Source organism: Xiphophorus couchianus, chromosome 2 (assembly GCF_001444195.1).
Source record: "Xiphophorus couchianus chromosome 2, X_couchianus-1.0, whole genome shotgun sequence".
Taxonomy (NCBI): Eukaryota; Metazoa; Chordata; class Actinopteri; order Cyprinodontiformes; family Poeciliidae; genus Xiphophorus; species Xiphophorus couchianus.
The window spans coordinates 4,656,340-4,671,884 of NC_040229.1; the positions used below are offsets into that span (position 1 = coordinate 4,656,340).

General features: G+C 48.4%; 1 protein-coding gene across 4 annotated transcripts in view; it reads right to left on the minus strand.

The window, feature by feature from the left end:
- Nucleotides 1-15,545, minus strand: part of ccnd2a (cyclin D2, a) — a 124,313-nt gene that overhangs the window by 4,140 nt on the left and 104,628 nt on the right. For 2 of the 4 annotated variants that reach the window (XM_028030237.1, XM_028030227.1), the window contains 3 exons: nucleotides 12,390-12,605; nucleotides 10,974-11,133; nucleotides 4,254-4,402 (listed from right to left, as the gene is read on the minus strand). In XM_028030237.1, coding sequence (XP_027886038.1) covers nucleotides 4,254-4,402; nucleotides 10,974-11,133; nucleotides 12,390-12,605 — 525 coding nt within the window. Of the gene's footprint in view, nucleotides 1-4,253; nucleotides 4,403-10,973; nucleotides 11,134-12,389; nucleotides 12,606-13,840; nucleotides 14,540-15,545 lie in introns of those variants that run through there. The other 2 variants (XM_028030210.1, XM_028030218.1) reach the window with 2 other exon arrangements.

Consider the following 15,545-nt stretch of genomic DNA (forward strand, 5'->3'; position numbering starts at 1 on the left):
CTTGTGAAGCAGGACGGTGTTTACAGCAGTGTGTCCAGGCGGGTCAGTAGCTCGGCTGTCTGGTTCTAGTCTGCTCTCTGGTTCCCATAAACTCTTTCAGGCTGAATACAGAAGTGATTCCATGGAAATAACACAGGAGGCTCCTTTACCTTCTGCTTTAGGCTGAAGAAGTTGATCCGGAGTGACGTGAAGGCTGTAAACTTTGCTGTGCTGCGTTAGCTTTAACTGGTAGCGACGAATATTTACAAGCCACCATCTTCTTAATTCAGGATCGTTTGGAAATCCATGAAAACTTAAAAGCCCATTATATTAGGAAGACAATAGTGTTCATAGTATTGTTTTATTTGTGTCTGAAATAAGACTTCGTCTTTTTTAGCTGTCATGGTAACTCAAAGCGAAAAAAGACAGCCGCATTTGCGCATGCGGTTGTGACGTCGCGCGGCAGGTGCAAAGAGCCCATTGCGCTCAGTGTCTTCAGAGGATCTTGGTGCAGCGCCCCCACAGGCCAGGAGGGGAACAGGTTGCTCAGAGGGTTTGGTTGGTTTGACTCAGAGCAGAGAGACAGAGAACCACAGCAGCTGGAGGTGAAACAGATGATGAAGTTTTGGTTCCAATAGAACCGGGTCTATGGGACTATGAATACGTCCACAGAAAGGTCAAAGTGTTGTAAGGAGAGGAACCATGATTAACGTCATTAATGAGCTCCAACCTTCTGCAACATAGCTCAAACACTACCCTCTGGTGGCGAAAGATGACTAAACATGGCAGTATGTTCAGTATGCATGCAAACACATGATGAGCCTTACAAGCGGCAGCCGGGGTGAGGACGGAGAGAGCTGGGTGAAGGAGCAGCTCTTCAGGTACCAGGAAGCCAAAGCTAATCTAAACCTGATGGGGCCCAGATGTAGCCTGCAGTGCTACTGGACCCAGCTCTCCCTCACATCTGAAACACTGGTGGGGAGATGAACATCCCTGGGGGACCAAAGGTTGCAGGGTCAAAGGGCAAACGGCATGACACTTTGAAAGGTGGAGATGTGGGCTGGAACCTGGAATCACAGCCAGATTTCAAAAGAAGGATCGCTAACAACGTGCAGAAGACGACAGCATTGCTGTGTGTTTGATGATCACTGCAAGAAATGGGATGCTAGGTCCATTTTGAGTTACCTCTAAAAGCCCCATCATGTTCTGCATATGTCGCTCCTGGGAGGTCAGAGCGTTCTTGAGGTGAACACGATGCAAACGTACATCGAACACGTCTGCATAAACTTACATACTACGACTGAGTGTTTGGTGTCTGCAACACTGAGCTGATCATGTTGAGAATCGATGCAACCAGTCACAAGGACGTGCAGCAGATAGGTTGCTGCTCCCTGTGCTGGGAGCGGTGGCCTCTCAAGTGGAGAAGAAACGGCAAAGAAACTCATCAAACTTGCTAGTACCCAATAGGATGGTGGAAGTTGTAGGAATTTGTCAGAAGGAATGTAGGAAATTGGTACGCTTTACTGTGAAATGACCAAGAGAAGACTCAAGATGCTGGGTTAGGTTTGTTGGTCAGAGCATGGACTGCTGCAGGACAGATCACCTTGGAACGCATGGAGGAAACCCGAAAAGCATCGTCAGTTCAACATTTGAAGAAGTTTGCGGCTACTATGAGAAGAGTGCGCTCACCCATAGATTCCAACAAACATGAGCCCCACAGGTCATAAAATCTCAAGCCCTGTGAGAATACGAAGAGCAGTGCAGAACATGCAAAGGAGCTGCCTGTGTCTTACCACAGGAATGCAGGCCTTCGCTCTTAAAAGACATTCTCCCTCTGTCTCTGCAGCTCTAAAAGGCAGCATTTGGGATCCCAAGCCAAGCCTTCTGGGCTTCACTGGAGAACCTTTAATGACTTCAGTGTGTGACTACTGGAAACATGTTTCAGAGCAGCTCAAGGTTCGGAACAATGCAATGCCTGGAACCGGAAACCACATGAGCCGGCTCTTCCCCTTCAGCCCCGGTCCTGGAGGGCCCCAGCCCAAACTCGCATCGTTCTGCATGGCTGCGTCGTAGCGACACGTGCGCGTCACCACTGGACGGCCTTCGTGACACTGGCAGCAGGGGGAAGTCGTGCAGACAGACAAAACCAAAAAGAAGAAATGTGTGAAGCCGAGGAATGTGATTTAACTGCTGCCTGCACCACAAGAGACAGAGTTAGGAACATCTGAAGCAAACACCCAGAGGCAGACTCTGAGCCCCGGCCCAAAACAGCATGTCTGAGGACTGACACTGGGAAAGCAGAGACGCCTCATGACTGAGAGTTTCCACAAGTTCCAACAGAAAGCATGACCTTTTGCTTTCTTTGGCCTGGGTAGCCAAACATCACAAGCCATGATCTTTCAAAATAAAGCGTGCTTGTTTCAGCACTGCTGATGAGAGCCACAGTGGGACAGAAACAGGAACGGAGGGCGAAATGAGAAAACGTGTTTCCGGTGTCTCAGCATGTGACGCTGAATGAACAAAAACACATGAATGGGAGAAAACGGGCATCAAACAATAAAATCCAAGAAGCGGCGGTCCACTTCTCAACCCCGACATCCTGTTTTAATCCAGCAACCAGAAGCTCCAGGGCAACTCAGTCAATATGCCAACATCACGGCTAACACAACCCACAGGCTCCACCCAGACCTGAAATACACACAGACTTCACAAATATTAGGAATAGTCTATGAAGCAATTTAACAGGGCCCTCCAGTCTCAGGGCCCTCCACTCTCAGGGCCCTTACCCGCTAGCAGCATCCAGAAGTTGCTTGTATTTTTCAGTCGTGAAGCAGAAGAGAACTTTTCCTTAGTGCAACTGCAGACGTGATGCTTTGGTGAATATCACAACCCTCCAGGTGTGTGCGGTTGAAGCAACATGTGTCCCGGCCCCGTGACTCGGCCGTATCGTGTTTCCCCTGGCGGATTGCAGCGTTTGGATATCAGGGAGGGCGGTGCTGGCTGCAGCAGCTGCTGGTGCTGACATGAGTTGCTTTCACTTTGACATTTAGCTCGGCTGAGATGCTGATCTTGTGCTGCGACGCTCTGCAGCGTGAACGCTGCGGCCCAGGCGACCTCTGAACCGTTCTGTTACTTTGCTCCACATGTCGAGGAAACTCAGCGTTGCCGTTAGCTGCAGAGCTGGATTACTGCAGCTCCTCCTGCATCGCATTAGAGAGGATTCCCTCTGTTCAGCCTCCTGTGTTGCCTGCGAGCTGCGGCTTGTCTGAGTCCAGGAATGTTCAGAGCCCATCGCAGAGCGCCGAGCATACGGCAGCTCTGTGCTACTCAAGACAGATGTTTGTTTTTCCACTCTGAGGCTTCAACAGCTCCACGCAGAGAGAGCTCTGCTTTCCAGCAGCAATGCATCATGGGCCGGAGGCAGGCGGGCTGCTTCACCTGCTCTTCCTTCTGCTTCATCTCCAGATGCTGCTGGTCTGACAGCACCCACTCAGCTGTCTTCGGGCTGCAGGAACCAACCAGAAATCAGCTGCAGCACCACGCCACTCAGATCCTGATGGCTCATTTCATCACCGATGGAAGCAGTCGGAGTCAGTGAATGCATCACATCCCAACCGACCACTTCTGGTCCCACTCCACATCCAAACAGAACCGGGTTAGAAGCTGCAGCTCCACTAAAGGCCGCTGCTGTTAGCTGTTAGCTTCCTTTTTATCAGCTTCCTGCTGACCGTCTGCTGACGCTCTCAGCAACTTTACAATCCATCCAGAGACGGCGGCCATCTTTACTGTGATGGCCGTCTTTACTGCCGTAAACAGAGCGCTGCTGGGGGACGGCTACGTTCTTCTGTTAGTTGCTTTGGGGTCAGAAAGCGTTCACACAGAAGTCTGACTGTGGTGGGCTTTATTTAGTGGCATGAATGAACACGCAGAAATCAGAACTGAGCATCAACACCTGTACGCTAGAGGCAGCCTGACCTGGAGCCGCTTCAGTAGCGGATTCTCCAACGAGACGCAGAGGAGAGAAATTGTTGAAGAAAATCTCAAGATCTGCACCACAAAGGAAAAGGCATAAATACTGAGATGGTTCTGGTGTCAGGAGTTTTGCTCCTTATGGAAAACTGGATGTCCAAACGCGCGTGTGAAAAGTCCTGACGACAGATTAATCAGTTGTGATAATGTGATTTATCACAAAGTTCCCAGCTGAGACGCAGGAAAACCTTCCTGCTGTCTGAGAAATTCATCCAGATGAGAGCGAGTCAGAGCGTCACACTCACCACCTCTGTGTTGGTGATCTTGGCCAGTAGGTCCGTCAGGCTGTCGCCCCACTGGGATTGGTCGGCTGAGTCCAGCTGCAGGCCGCAGATGGCCGCCCCCACACTTCCTGTGGCGATCATGGAGGGGGGATACATGGCGAATCGGAAATCTGCAACAAAATTCACTTCAGTTACATTTCAGGGTGAAACTTGGCTGCAAACATCCCTAAAGTCTAATTTGTTTCTTTAGCAGCATTGGAACAATAGGGGGCGACAAAGAGACATAAACAATATCACTGCAAGTTGTCCTGTAATTAATCACAACTCATTTTTAAACATTGATCTATAAAATAAGCAACATTTTAAAATAACCCATTCGGCTACTAAATGATTAAACAGATATGAGCTGAACCACAAAAATATTTATAGTTTTTTTTTTTTTTAAACTTACATTTTTATTATTTTTTCAGAGCAATAATACATCAATGGTACATAACACAAGTGTTGACAATATGAAATCTTCCATAAAATAAAATAAACATCTTGGCATGATATCTTACAACCTCAGCATCACATTTGTAGACTCCTCACCATACAACATTAAAATAAAGATACATTTTGGGCAGGATAGCTAAACACCACATGCCAAGAGACAAACTTGTTAGGCTTATTTACATCAACAGAGCTTCTGCTGGCCCCCAGCGCAGACTAAAAGTGGTTTTTTGAAGTCTTAATGAATAGGTTATCTGTTCCATTTTATACAATTCCCTTACTTTTTGAATCCATAAGTCATAGGAAGGTGGCTCCAACTGCATCCACCTGATTGTAATGCACTTCAGGGCTGCTGTAAAAAGGATATTTAACAGATATACTTTGGCTCGTCCTTGCAAACCATCTGGTATAATACCAAGTAACGCAACTGTAACATCCTTTGGTATAACTTCCGGGAAGATTTGGTTTATAGCCCTGTACACCTCATCCCAAAAGTTTTGAAGTTTGGGGCATGACCAAAAAATGTGTGTATGATTGGTGACCGCTGAGCCACAGTTTCTCCAACACAAGCTTGGTACTTTAGGATCCATCTTGGAAACTACATCTGGGGTCCTGAAATATCTGCTAATAATTTTCCATTTATATTCCCGCCACGTATTTGAGTTTGTAACTCTATGTGCCTCAGTCCAAACTTCCTCCCATGTTTCGTCAGAAATTATTCTGGCCTCTCTGCCTCCCATCTTTGTTTTGTCCAAGTGGGTTTGTTAAGGTTCATTGACAGGAATACACTATATAACTTTGTTATCAATTTTTTTATCTCCTCCCCCTTTCTGGTAATGGATTAGGAGGTTTTCTATTGGTGTGGGATTTAGTACTCTTTCCCAGTCCCTGTGTGCAGACAAAAAAGAGCGCAACTGTAAATATCTAAAGAAATCATTTTTCTGGAGATGAAAATTCCTACATAACTCTTCAAATGACATAAAGGCTGTTCCTGTCAATCAACTGATGAAGAAATGTAAGCCCCTGTTCAGCCCATTTAGAAAACTTTTTGTCTAAGAAATTGGGTGTGAAGGATTTAATATGTCTTAATAATATGCTTGTTAATATTGATAAACCTCTTGGTAGCTTGAAAGAAATTCGCACTTTGTTCCAAATGTTAAGTGTGGTTTTAGTCCACAATGGCAGATCCTTTACTAGGATATCTAAAAATGGCAATACTTTTAATGGTACTGAGCACTTTGCTTGCTCAATGCTCAGCCATCTTGTTTGAGAATCTGTTGGATCCATGAAATTAGAGGCTTTAACTGAGCTGCCCAGAAATAGTATTTCAAAACAGGAAGATTGAGGCCGTCTTACTTCTTTGTAGTGTTTTGTATTTTATGCGAAGGCGCTTGCTTTGCCATATGAATTTCCATATAATTTTGATAACTGATAAATGACTTTGGTTTGATAACTGGTAACATCTGGAATAAATACAAAATATTTATAGTTTTAACCTTCAGGTTTTCAGGCATCAGATTGGAGAAAAGTTTTTTCTATCTATTCATCATCAGAGAAGTTCGCAAAGCTGCTGCTGCTGTGGATGCTACATTACTGCTAGCTGCTACTGTGGATACTACATTAGCATTAGCTGCACTGTGGACGCTACATTAGTGCAAGCTGCTACTGTGGATGCTACATTAGCATTAGCTGCACTGTGGACGCTACATTAGTGCAAGCTGCTACTGTGGATGCTACATTAGCATTAACTGCTACTGTGGATGCTACATTAGCATTAGCTGCTACAGTGTATGCTACATTAGCGTTAGTTGCTACTGTGGATGCTACATTAGGGCTAGCTGCTGCTGTGGATGCTACATTACTGCTAGCTGCTACTGTGGATACTACATTAGCATTAGCTGCACTGTGGACGCTACATTAGTGCAAGCTGCTACTGTGGATGCTACATTAGCATTAACTGCTACTGTGGATGCTACATTAGCATTAGCTGCTACAGTGTATGCTACATTAGCGTTAGTTGCTACTGTGGATGCTACATTAGGGCTAGCTGCTAGTGTGGATGCTACATTAGCGTTAGTTGCTACTGTGGATGCTACATTAGGGCTAGCTGCTACTGTGGATGCTATATTAGCGTTAGCTGTTGCTGTGGATCCTAAATTAGGGCTAGCTGCTACTGTGGATGGTACATTAGGGCTAGCTGCTACTGTGGATGCTACATTAGCGTTAGCTGTTGCTGTGGATCCTAAATTAGGGCTAGCTGCTACTGTGGATAATACATTACTGCTAGCTGCTACTGTGGATACTACATTAGCATTAGCTGCACTGTGGACGCTACATTAGTGCAAGCTGCTACTGTGGATGCTACATTAGCATTAACTGCTACTGTGGGTGCTACATTAGCATTAGCTGCTACAGTGTATGCTACATTAGCGTTAGTTGCTACTGTGGATGCTACATTAGGGCTAGCTGCTAGTGTGGATGCTACATTAGCGTTAGTTGCTACTGTGGATGCTACATTAGGGCTAGCTGCTACTGTGGATGCTATATTAGCGTTAGCTGTTGCTGTGGATCCTAAATTAGGGCTAGCTGCTACTGTGGATGGTACATTAGGGCTAGCTGCTACTGTGGATGCTACATTAGCGTTAGCTGTTGCTGTGGATCCTAAATTAGGGCTAGCTGCTACTGTGGATAATACATTACTGCTAGCTGCTACTGTGGATACTACATTAGCATTAGCTGCTACTGTGGGTGCTACATTAGCATTAGCTGCACTGTGGACGCTACATTAGGGCTAGCTGCTGCTGTGGATCCTACATTAGCATTAGCTGCTACTGTGGATGCTACATTAGTGCAAGCTGCTACTGTGGATGCTACATTAGCATTAACTGCTACTGTGGGTGCTACATTAGCATTAGCTGCTACAGTGTATGCTACATTAGGGCTAGAAGCTACTGTGGACGCTACATTAGGGCTAGCTGCTATGGTGGATGCTACATTAGCGTTAGTTGCTACTGTGGATGCTACATTAGGGCTAGCTGCTAGTGTGGATGCTACATTAGCGTTAGTTACTACTGTGGATGCTACATTAGGGCTAGCTGCTACTGTGGATGGTACATTAGGGCTAGCTGCTACTGTGGATGCTACATTAGCGTTAGCTGTTGCTGTGGATCCTAAATTAGGGCTAGCTGCTACTGTGGATGCTACATTAGCGTTAGCTGTTGCTGTGGATCCTAAATTAGGGCTAGCTGCTACTGTGGATAATACATTAGGGCTAGCTGCTACTGTGGATGCTACATTAACGTTAGCTGCTGCTGTGGATGCTACATTAGTGTTAGCTGTTGCTGTGGATGCTACATGAGTTCTAGCTGCTACTGTGGATGCTACATTAGCATTAGCTGTTGATGCTACATTAGCATTAGCTGCTACTGTGGATGCTACATTAGGCTAGAGACTACTGTGGATGCTACATTAGTGCTAGCTGCTACTGTGGATGCTACATTAACTGCTGCTGTGGATGCGACATTAGCGTTAGCTGTTGTTGTGGATGCTACATTACCATTAACTGTTGCTGTGGATGCTACATTAGTGCTAGCTGCTACTGTGGATGCTACATTAGCATTAGCTGTGGATGCTACATTTGCGTTAGCTGTTGCTGTGGATGCTACATTAGTGCTAGCTGCTACTGTGGATGCTACATTAGCGTTAGCTGTGGATGCTACATTTGCGTTAGCTGTTGCTGTGGATGCTACATTAGCATTAGCTGTTGCTGTGGATGCTACATTAGCAGCTCAGAACGTTTGTATATAAAAACTGGTTCATCACATTAAAATCTGTCTTCAGTGAATCCAGATAAATATGTTAACATTCTGGCCCTAAAATAAGCTAAACTGACTTGAATGTAATGTTTTAAGTTGTGAGTTTAGGTGTCGTTTCAACAGAAACAGTTGGACGTAAAGCTTCCATCTCCACAGTAAATAACTTCAGTTTCATTCAGTTGGTTTAAACTGCAGGTGTCAAACTCCAGTCCTGGAGGTTCGCTGTCCTGCAACACCTGAACAGAATAATCGGGTCATTAAACCGTTTCATTCCAGTGTTTTGTACCTGTGGCTCATCTAAAACCCCAGGTTCAGATTGTCTCTGGGTTAGCTGCTACCTGCTAACCCACATACAGGGTTTACCTGGTATTTCTGTTATTTTCAGTTCTTGCCACCCTGAAACAACATGAGCTGAAAAGTCAGCAGTCAGCTCATAAAGCTGGCCTGCGCTGTGGCGGTTCGCAGCGCAGCTCCATAACGACCTCAGGTCTGGATAATGAGGTTCAGTCGGCTTGTAAAAGAGCTGAAAAGCAGCCACCCTCACCGGCTCCCCTTTACCCGGCCGGCCCCTTTTCTTCCATCTCCTCAGTAAATCGTGCGCTCGCTGAAAAAAGCCCCACAGCGCTTGGAATAGCGGGAATAAAGAGGCTCAGTGCCTGTGCCAGCGCGCGCTGCTGTAGGTCCTTTTTCCACGTGTGGTCACAGGCGCGCGCCTCAAAGACCAATAACCTTGTTAGCTCCCCTCTCTGTCATTCATGATGCAAATGAGACAGCTTGTGAACGGCCAGAAGCCCGCGAAAGACAGAGAGACACTTCTCCTCTCTCCCCCTCCTACCTTCCTCTGTGGAGGACACATGGCCGCTCGGAGAGGCACGGAGGGCCGCAGGAGGCGCAGAGAGCTGCGCGCTTTGTGGCTACAGCCGGCAGCGGCTGTTAGCATATTAATGCAGAGTGTGACTCCATTGTCTAGAGTCATCACCTGATCTCACTTGACCTCACCCAGTGGCCCTCCAGTCCTCTGAACCGAAAGACAACTCAGTGAGACGCTGGACAAAGGAGGGGAGATATGTGGAATGTGTCGTGGAGCAGATTCTATGTTAAATCGGCCTGCCATACGCCCAGTCCAGACCTCTGAGGCTCTGCAGGAAGAATAGAGTGGCCCTGCAGGGACCCCGCCCCGTCCTCTGTTCCTGGGCTGTAGGGGTTCATGGGGGAGCGGGGCGGCCCCTCATTAGCATACGGTCACATTCAGCAGAGCGGCGGCCCTTTGATAGCTGCAGACCGCCTCATCCACCAGCCGCTCTCTCATCTGGTGGCCCAGTGTTGACAAATAAATGACCTTATTATACACCACACACACACACACACACACACACACACACACACACAGCATTACATCACCCCTCCAAGAGGAGGGAGCGCATAAAGCCATGCATGGATTTACTGTAAGGCTGCAGTCAAGAAACACACAGAGCACAGATGCAGCTCTGTGCGGCCGGCAGCTGCCTGATTTGTCACCCAGACAGGCCGGGTCTGTAGAGCACCACAGCAGACCGGGAGGGGAGGGGAGGGGGCAGTTATCGCCTTTTTGCCCCCACTGATGTTCTTGCTGAGCATAAACTGTGTTTGCCTCAAGGTCCCCATCTTTCTGCCCCAGGAACCTCGTACAGTCTAACCCCGCTGCCCCTGGGCTCCTGCCCCTCCCCCTGGGTTCCTGCCCCACTCATTGCGATGGTAAAAATGGAAATGATGGGGGTGTGCTGTGGTGGCGCAGCGGGTTAGCACGCCCCACGTTTGGAGGCCTTAGTCCTCGACGCGGACGTCACGGGTTCGACTCCCGGTCCCGGCGACCTTTGCCGCATGTCCTCCCTCCTTCCTGTCTGCCTACTGTAGAAAAAATACGAGCCGCTAGCGCCGCAAAAACTCTTGGGAGAAAAAAGAAAAAGGAAATGATGGAAAGCTTTAAAACTGAAGCCAGAAGAAACAAAGTGCGATTCCAGACCTCCAGAACCCGGTCGACCCGTAAACTTACTGCACCCCACAGCATGATACTGCCACTACCGATTCTGGTGAGATTTTATGACGCAGATAGAGATTATTTTATGGATAATTCTGACAATTAATTAATTAATCAGATAAAACCTGCAGAACCGGGTCAGAACCTTCTGGGCTCCTGGTTCCTTTCTATCATCTGGAACCAGCCGACCTGTTCACCTGTGACCTCTGACCTCAGGACATTTCCTCCAATCAGCCACAGCTCTCTTGACTTTTGTGGGTTAAAATCCCAGCAGGTTCTGGTAGCAGAACCTGCTGGTACCAACAGATACATCATGGATCTTCCTCATCCTCACCTCTGATGCACATTAGCATGCTGCACGCTAACATGCCGATTGGACGCAGCCCACAGACAAACCATCCTCAGTTCTCCTCCTACCTGTGGCGCAGAGGGCGATGAAGGTCTGGACGTGTTTCCGGATCAGAACCAGCTTGTCGTTGGCCAGCGGCAGCCTCCGCACGATGTGCTCGATGAAATCGTTCGGCGTCACCGCCGCCAAGTTCCACTTCAACTTCCCCAAAACCACCAGCTCCCATTCCTGCAGAGAGAGGAACGACATTCAGAACGCTGCGGACCCGAACCCAGAGCCGGACGGGCCTGCCTGCCTGCGTGTGTGCCTGCGTGTGTGTGTGTGTGTGTGTGAGAGCTGCTTTCATTGTTCCTTTCACTTCCTGAAAGAGGTGACTCATGAGGAGTTGGTGAGTAATCTGAGGGATTAAATCTTGGTTTGTCTCTGCAGCGCCGCAGCCTTGTGACTGTAGCTGGTTTCAAACCGCATGGACTGAGTCATGCGACGATTCAATGCGACTGCAGCCAACCTGCAGCGCCTCAGCTGAGGAAACCTGAAGGGAAGCAGCAAAGTAATTCCTCCAGAGAACCTGAGCATCAGAAATCCTTCCTCTGTATGTCAGATGGAAAGATGCAGCATCTGCAGCATCTGCAGCAGCCTTGCAACACAGACTGGATGCTGACAGAGTGGCAGCAGCCAGCAGGCAGCCACTTCCTTCTGCTTCTGCCTTCCTCTGGTCACACCTTCTGTGCAACATTCTGGTTCCTTTACAAGAAACAGTTACTAAAGACAAGCGGCGCACGGGCGGCGGCGGCGGCGGCGCAGCGATCACATGGCCTGAGCAGCTGATCTCTGCTTCCTGTGTGAGCATGGCAGCCAAACTGCTGCCTTATACAGAAACAGAAGCAGTTCAAGGACTCGGCGCTCCTGCTGCTGGAAACCAGAGAACCAGAAACTTTCTGCATTTCTCTGCCCAGTTCAACACAAACCAGCGACAGAACCAAAATCAGAACCATGGAGATGGGCTCAGTGGGTAGAACCAGAACCTGATGCAGCCGCAGAGCCACCAGATGAACGACTCATTAAAGACAGAAATATGAAAACAGAAGCTGATGAGGACTACAACTGTGTGTGTGTGTGTGTGTGTCCCTCTGTCCCATTTTGGCTGACCCCGTTGATCTGTGCAAATATCTGCCGCCAGGTGGCGGTAGAGACCGCGTCACTTCCTGCTCCGTACAGTAGCAGCTGGAGGCTCTACAGTAGAAACTGAGCCGCTGCAACAATTCACTGCGGAACTTCAGCGTGTTATGCGCATCAGATGGAGAAACGGCGCAGATTATTAGCACATTATTAAAATGGCATTAAGCTCTGTAGAAGCTAAATTAATGCAGTGAACAAGAAAATAAGACTATGCAGAAAAACGTGCAGACTTTTCTGTCTTAATGCAGTTGATTATGACGCAAGCAGAGGAACATTAGAGGTGATGTGCAGCAGCTGCAGCTCACCAGCAGCTCCTGCGGCCTGATGGAGTTATCTGTGTAGATGCAGAGCTTCTCTGCCGTTAATGGCCGCGTCTCCTTCAGCTTGGAGGCCAGGAACATGCAGACTGCGCCCAGCAGCTGCAGGTTGCATTTCTTGATCGGCTCCATCGCTAAAAATCTGTCCAGGTAGTTCATGGCCAGAGGAAAAACTTCTTCCTCGCACTTCTGCTCCTCGCAGACCTGAAGAAGAGAGCATGCAGGTGATGAGCCTCTAGATCGCACCAATATTCAACTTTTATATCAAAACTAAATCAGAGATTCATCACATGAAGACAGAATATAATTTCAGTGACACACACAGCTGGGGCCCGGCCAAGAATCTGGCCCAACCCAAACCGGTTGCGACATCAGGCACTAATTCCAAATCAATTTCCTTACAAAGCAGCAGAAAGTGTCGGATCCATACAGTCAACGGAACCACATTCCAGCAATTCATTCAGCAACAAATGAATTCAAGTCGCAAAGAGTCGAGCCAAAAAAACTCCCCGACGGCGCAGCACACGGAAACGGGCTTTTTCCTCAGTCGTCGTATTTTCATAAAATATTTAAAAATACAAATAAATTATCCGGACTCCGTTTCTTCACGCGATAATCTTCTGGGGGTTCTTCCACGCCAGAGCCGACCATTCCGATCCGGATCCGGTTCCGATAAATGTGATTAAAACGTCAAAATCAGAAGCGAGTCGCGACTGGCAGCTCCGAAGTGCGCCGCCCCGGAGCCGATTTCATTATTTCAAAAATTAATTAAAAATCTCCAGCAGGTCGCATCGTGACAATATTCACATGAAAATAAAGCTCCACGGCTCGGCTTGGTTTCCACGCAGATGTTGGTCAGAAATATGGAAACATTTTCCACGAATCCAACTTGTTTCCTGACAAAGCGCCGCAGAGCCGCCAGGGCCCTCGCCCCTTCCGACATTTTAAACAGAAAACCCGAAAGTCTGCGCCGCTTTCCGGGCTCCAGACTGGACCCGGCGGACACCTCAGCGTCTCCGCGGCCAGAACCGAACCGAGCCGGCCGCTGTTATCCCGCCGTGGTTCTGGAAGCGAGCTTTAAAAGCAGCAGGCGCTCCCCTGAAAAGCAACATGGCGATGGGAGCAGCAGCAGTGCTACGTGTGCATGGAAACATTCATGTCATCTGAAATAAAAGCAACATCTCAGGAACCTCCGGGGTCCCGGGAAAACAGCCGGGCTATCCGGACTAGGGCCCGGTTCGGCAGGCGGCGGTCCGGATGGTCGGACTGGAAAATGGACCGACATGTTGGGCCAACAAGAGGAACCGAGTGTCGGAACAACGAGCAGCTTCAGAAACCTCAACACGGCCCAGAAGGTTCGTGGCGACAGCGAGCAGAAGCTTTTGAGAAGAGCACGGAAATAAGAGCCGAACCGAACCGAGCCAGAACTGGGTCGGTACCTCCAACATCCAAGTAGCGACCATCCTCCTCATGAAGGGCTGAATGTCTTTCTGGACGCCTTTGAAATAAGAATACTGCGGCAGGAATCTCTCCTCGATGGTCAGCAGTCTCTGCAGAACTCTGTCATCGCGCAGGAGGTTCGGGTCCGGACGGGCTCGTATGCTGGTGTCCATTTCGAGGCAGAGCAGTTCCATGGTGTTGGGGCGGAAGGAGGGTGGGGGAATCTTCCAGCCGAACTTCTTCAAATAAAGTGTAGAATGCGCGTCGTCCCGCCGCTCCGCTCCGATCCGCACAAACTTTTTCCTCTCTCTCCTCTGCGCCTCATCCGCCGAGCGCACAAGCCTGCCCTGCGTGCGCCACTGACGCAATGATTCCGCCTGCCTGCGTGAAGCAGATGCAAAAACGTCCTGTTGTCCCTCTTTCTGCCCGTCCTGCTGCGCAAAACCGCAAACGCTGCGCAAATAAACAATCTGAACGTCTATCTGCCAAAGCCAGAATGACCATTTAGAAAAGTTAATACAACATAAAGATTCATGTCGGAAGTCAGATTTTAATTCTTAAATGCTTGAATTTAACCAGATAGTTTGTTGTGACAACAGAACCGAACTTTGCTTCATGAGAACCGAATCAGGCTGGAAGGTTTTTGTTCCTCAGCAGAACTTTCTGCTTCATGCGTGTTAAACTGAGAGGCATGAAAGAGCGCGATGAGAGGACACACACACACACACACACCCCCCCCCCCCCACACACACACACACACAGGCAGACACACGCGCGCGCGGACACATGGTCTTACGTGCTGCTTTTTTATAGAAGCCACCAACAACTTGTGGTTTATCTGATAACTTTCTAGGAAATTTAAGCAGCAGAATTTTTTTTTCGTTCTTTTTGCTGCATTATCTCCTGCTGCAGACAGATAACACAGAAAGGTTCGGTTCTGTTCCGTCTGAGGCTCACTGAACCGGTTCCTGCTCCAAACCAAACTATTATTTCTGACTCTGTCACGTTGAGAGACGAGCAGGTGGAAACTGATGATTAAAACCAATAAATGTCAGAATGACTGAGCGGCTCTGCCTTCAGATGCGGATCCATTCTGACCCACCGCGGCCAGAGGAACGGACCAGAACCGCTCAGCTCCATCCATCCAGGCTGCGGGACGCGGGAGCAACCAGAGGAAATGTCTCTTTAAACTTTGTCTTCGAAGCCGAGTCAAGTTTTCTGCTTCTCCTCCCAGTGAAGCTGTTAGCTTAGCCAATAGCTCTGCGGCTCTGCGCCGACGCGCTGCGATTGTTACTGGGCAGATTTCATCTTTACCTCTCTCTCTTTACCTCCCTCCCTCTCTTTACCTCTCTCTCTTTACCTCTCTCTCTTTACCTCTCTCTCTCTCTTTACCTCTCTCTCCTCTTTACCTCCTCCCTCTCTTTACCTCTCTCTCTTTACCCTCCCTCCCTCTCTTTACCCTCTCTCTTTACCTCTCTCTCTCTCTTTACCTCTCTCTCTCTCTTTACCTCCCTCCCTCTCTTTACCTCTCTCTCTTTACCTCTCTCTCTCTCTTTACCTCCCTCCCTCTCTTTACCTCTCTCTCTTTACCTCTCTCTCTCTCTTTACCTCTCTCTCTTTACCTCTCTCTCTCTCTTTACCTCTCTCTCTCTCTTTACCCTCCCCTCTTTACCTCTCTCTCTTTACCTCCCCTCCCTCCTCTCT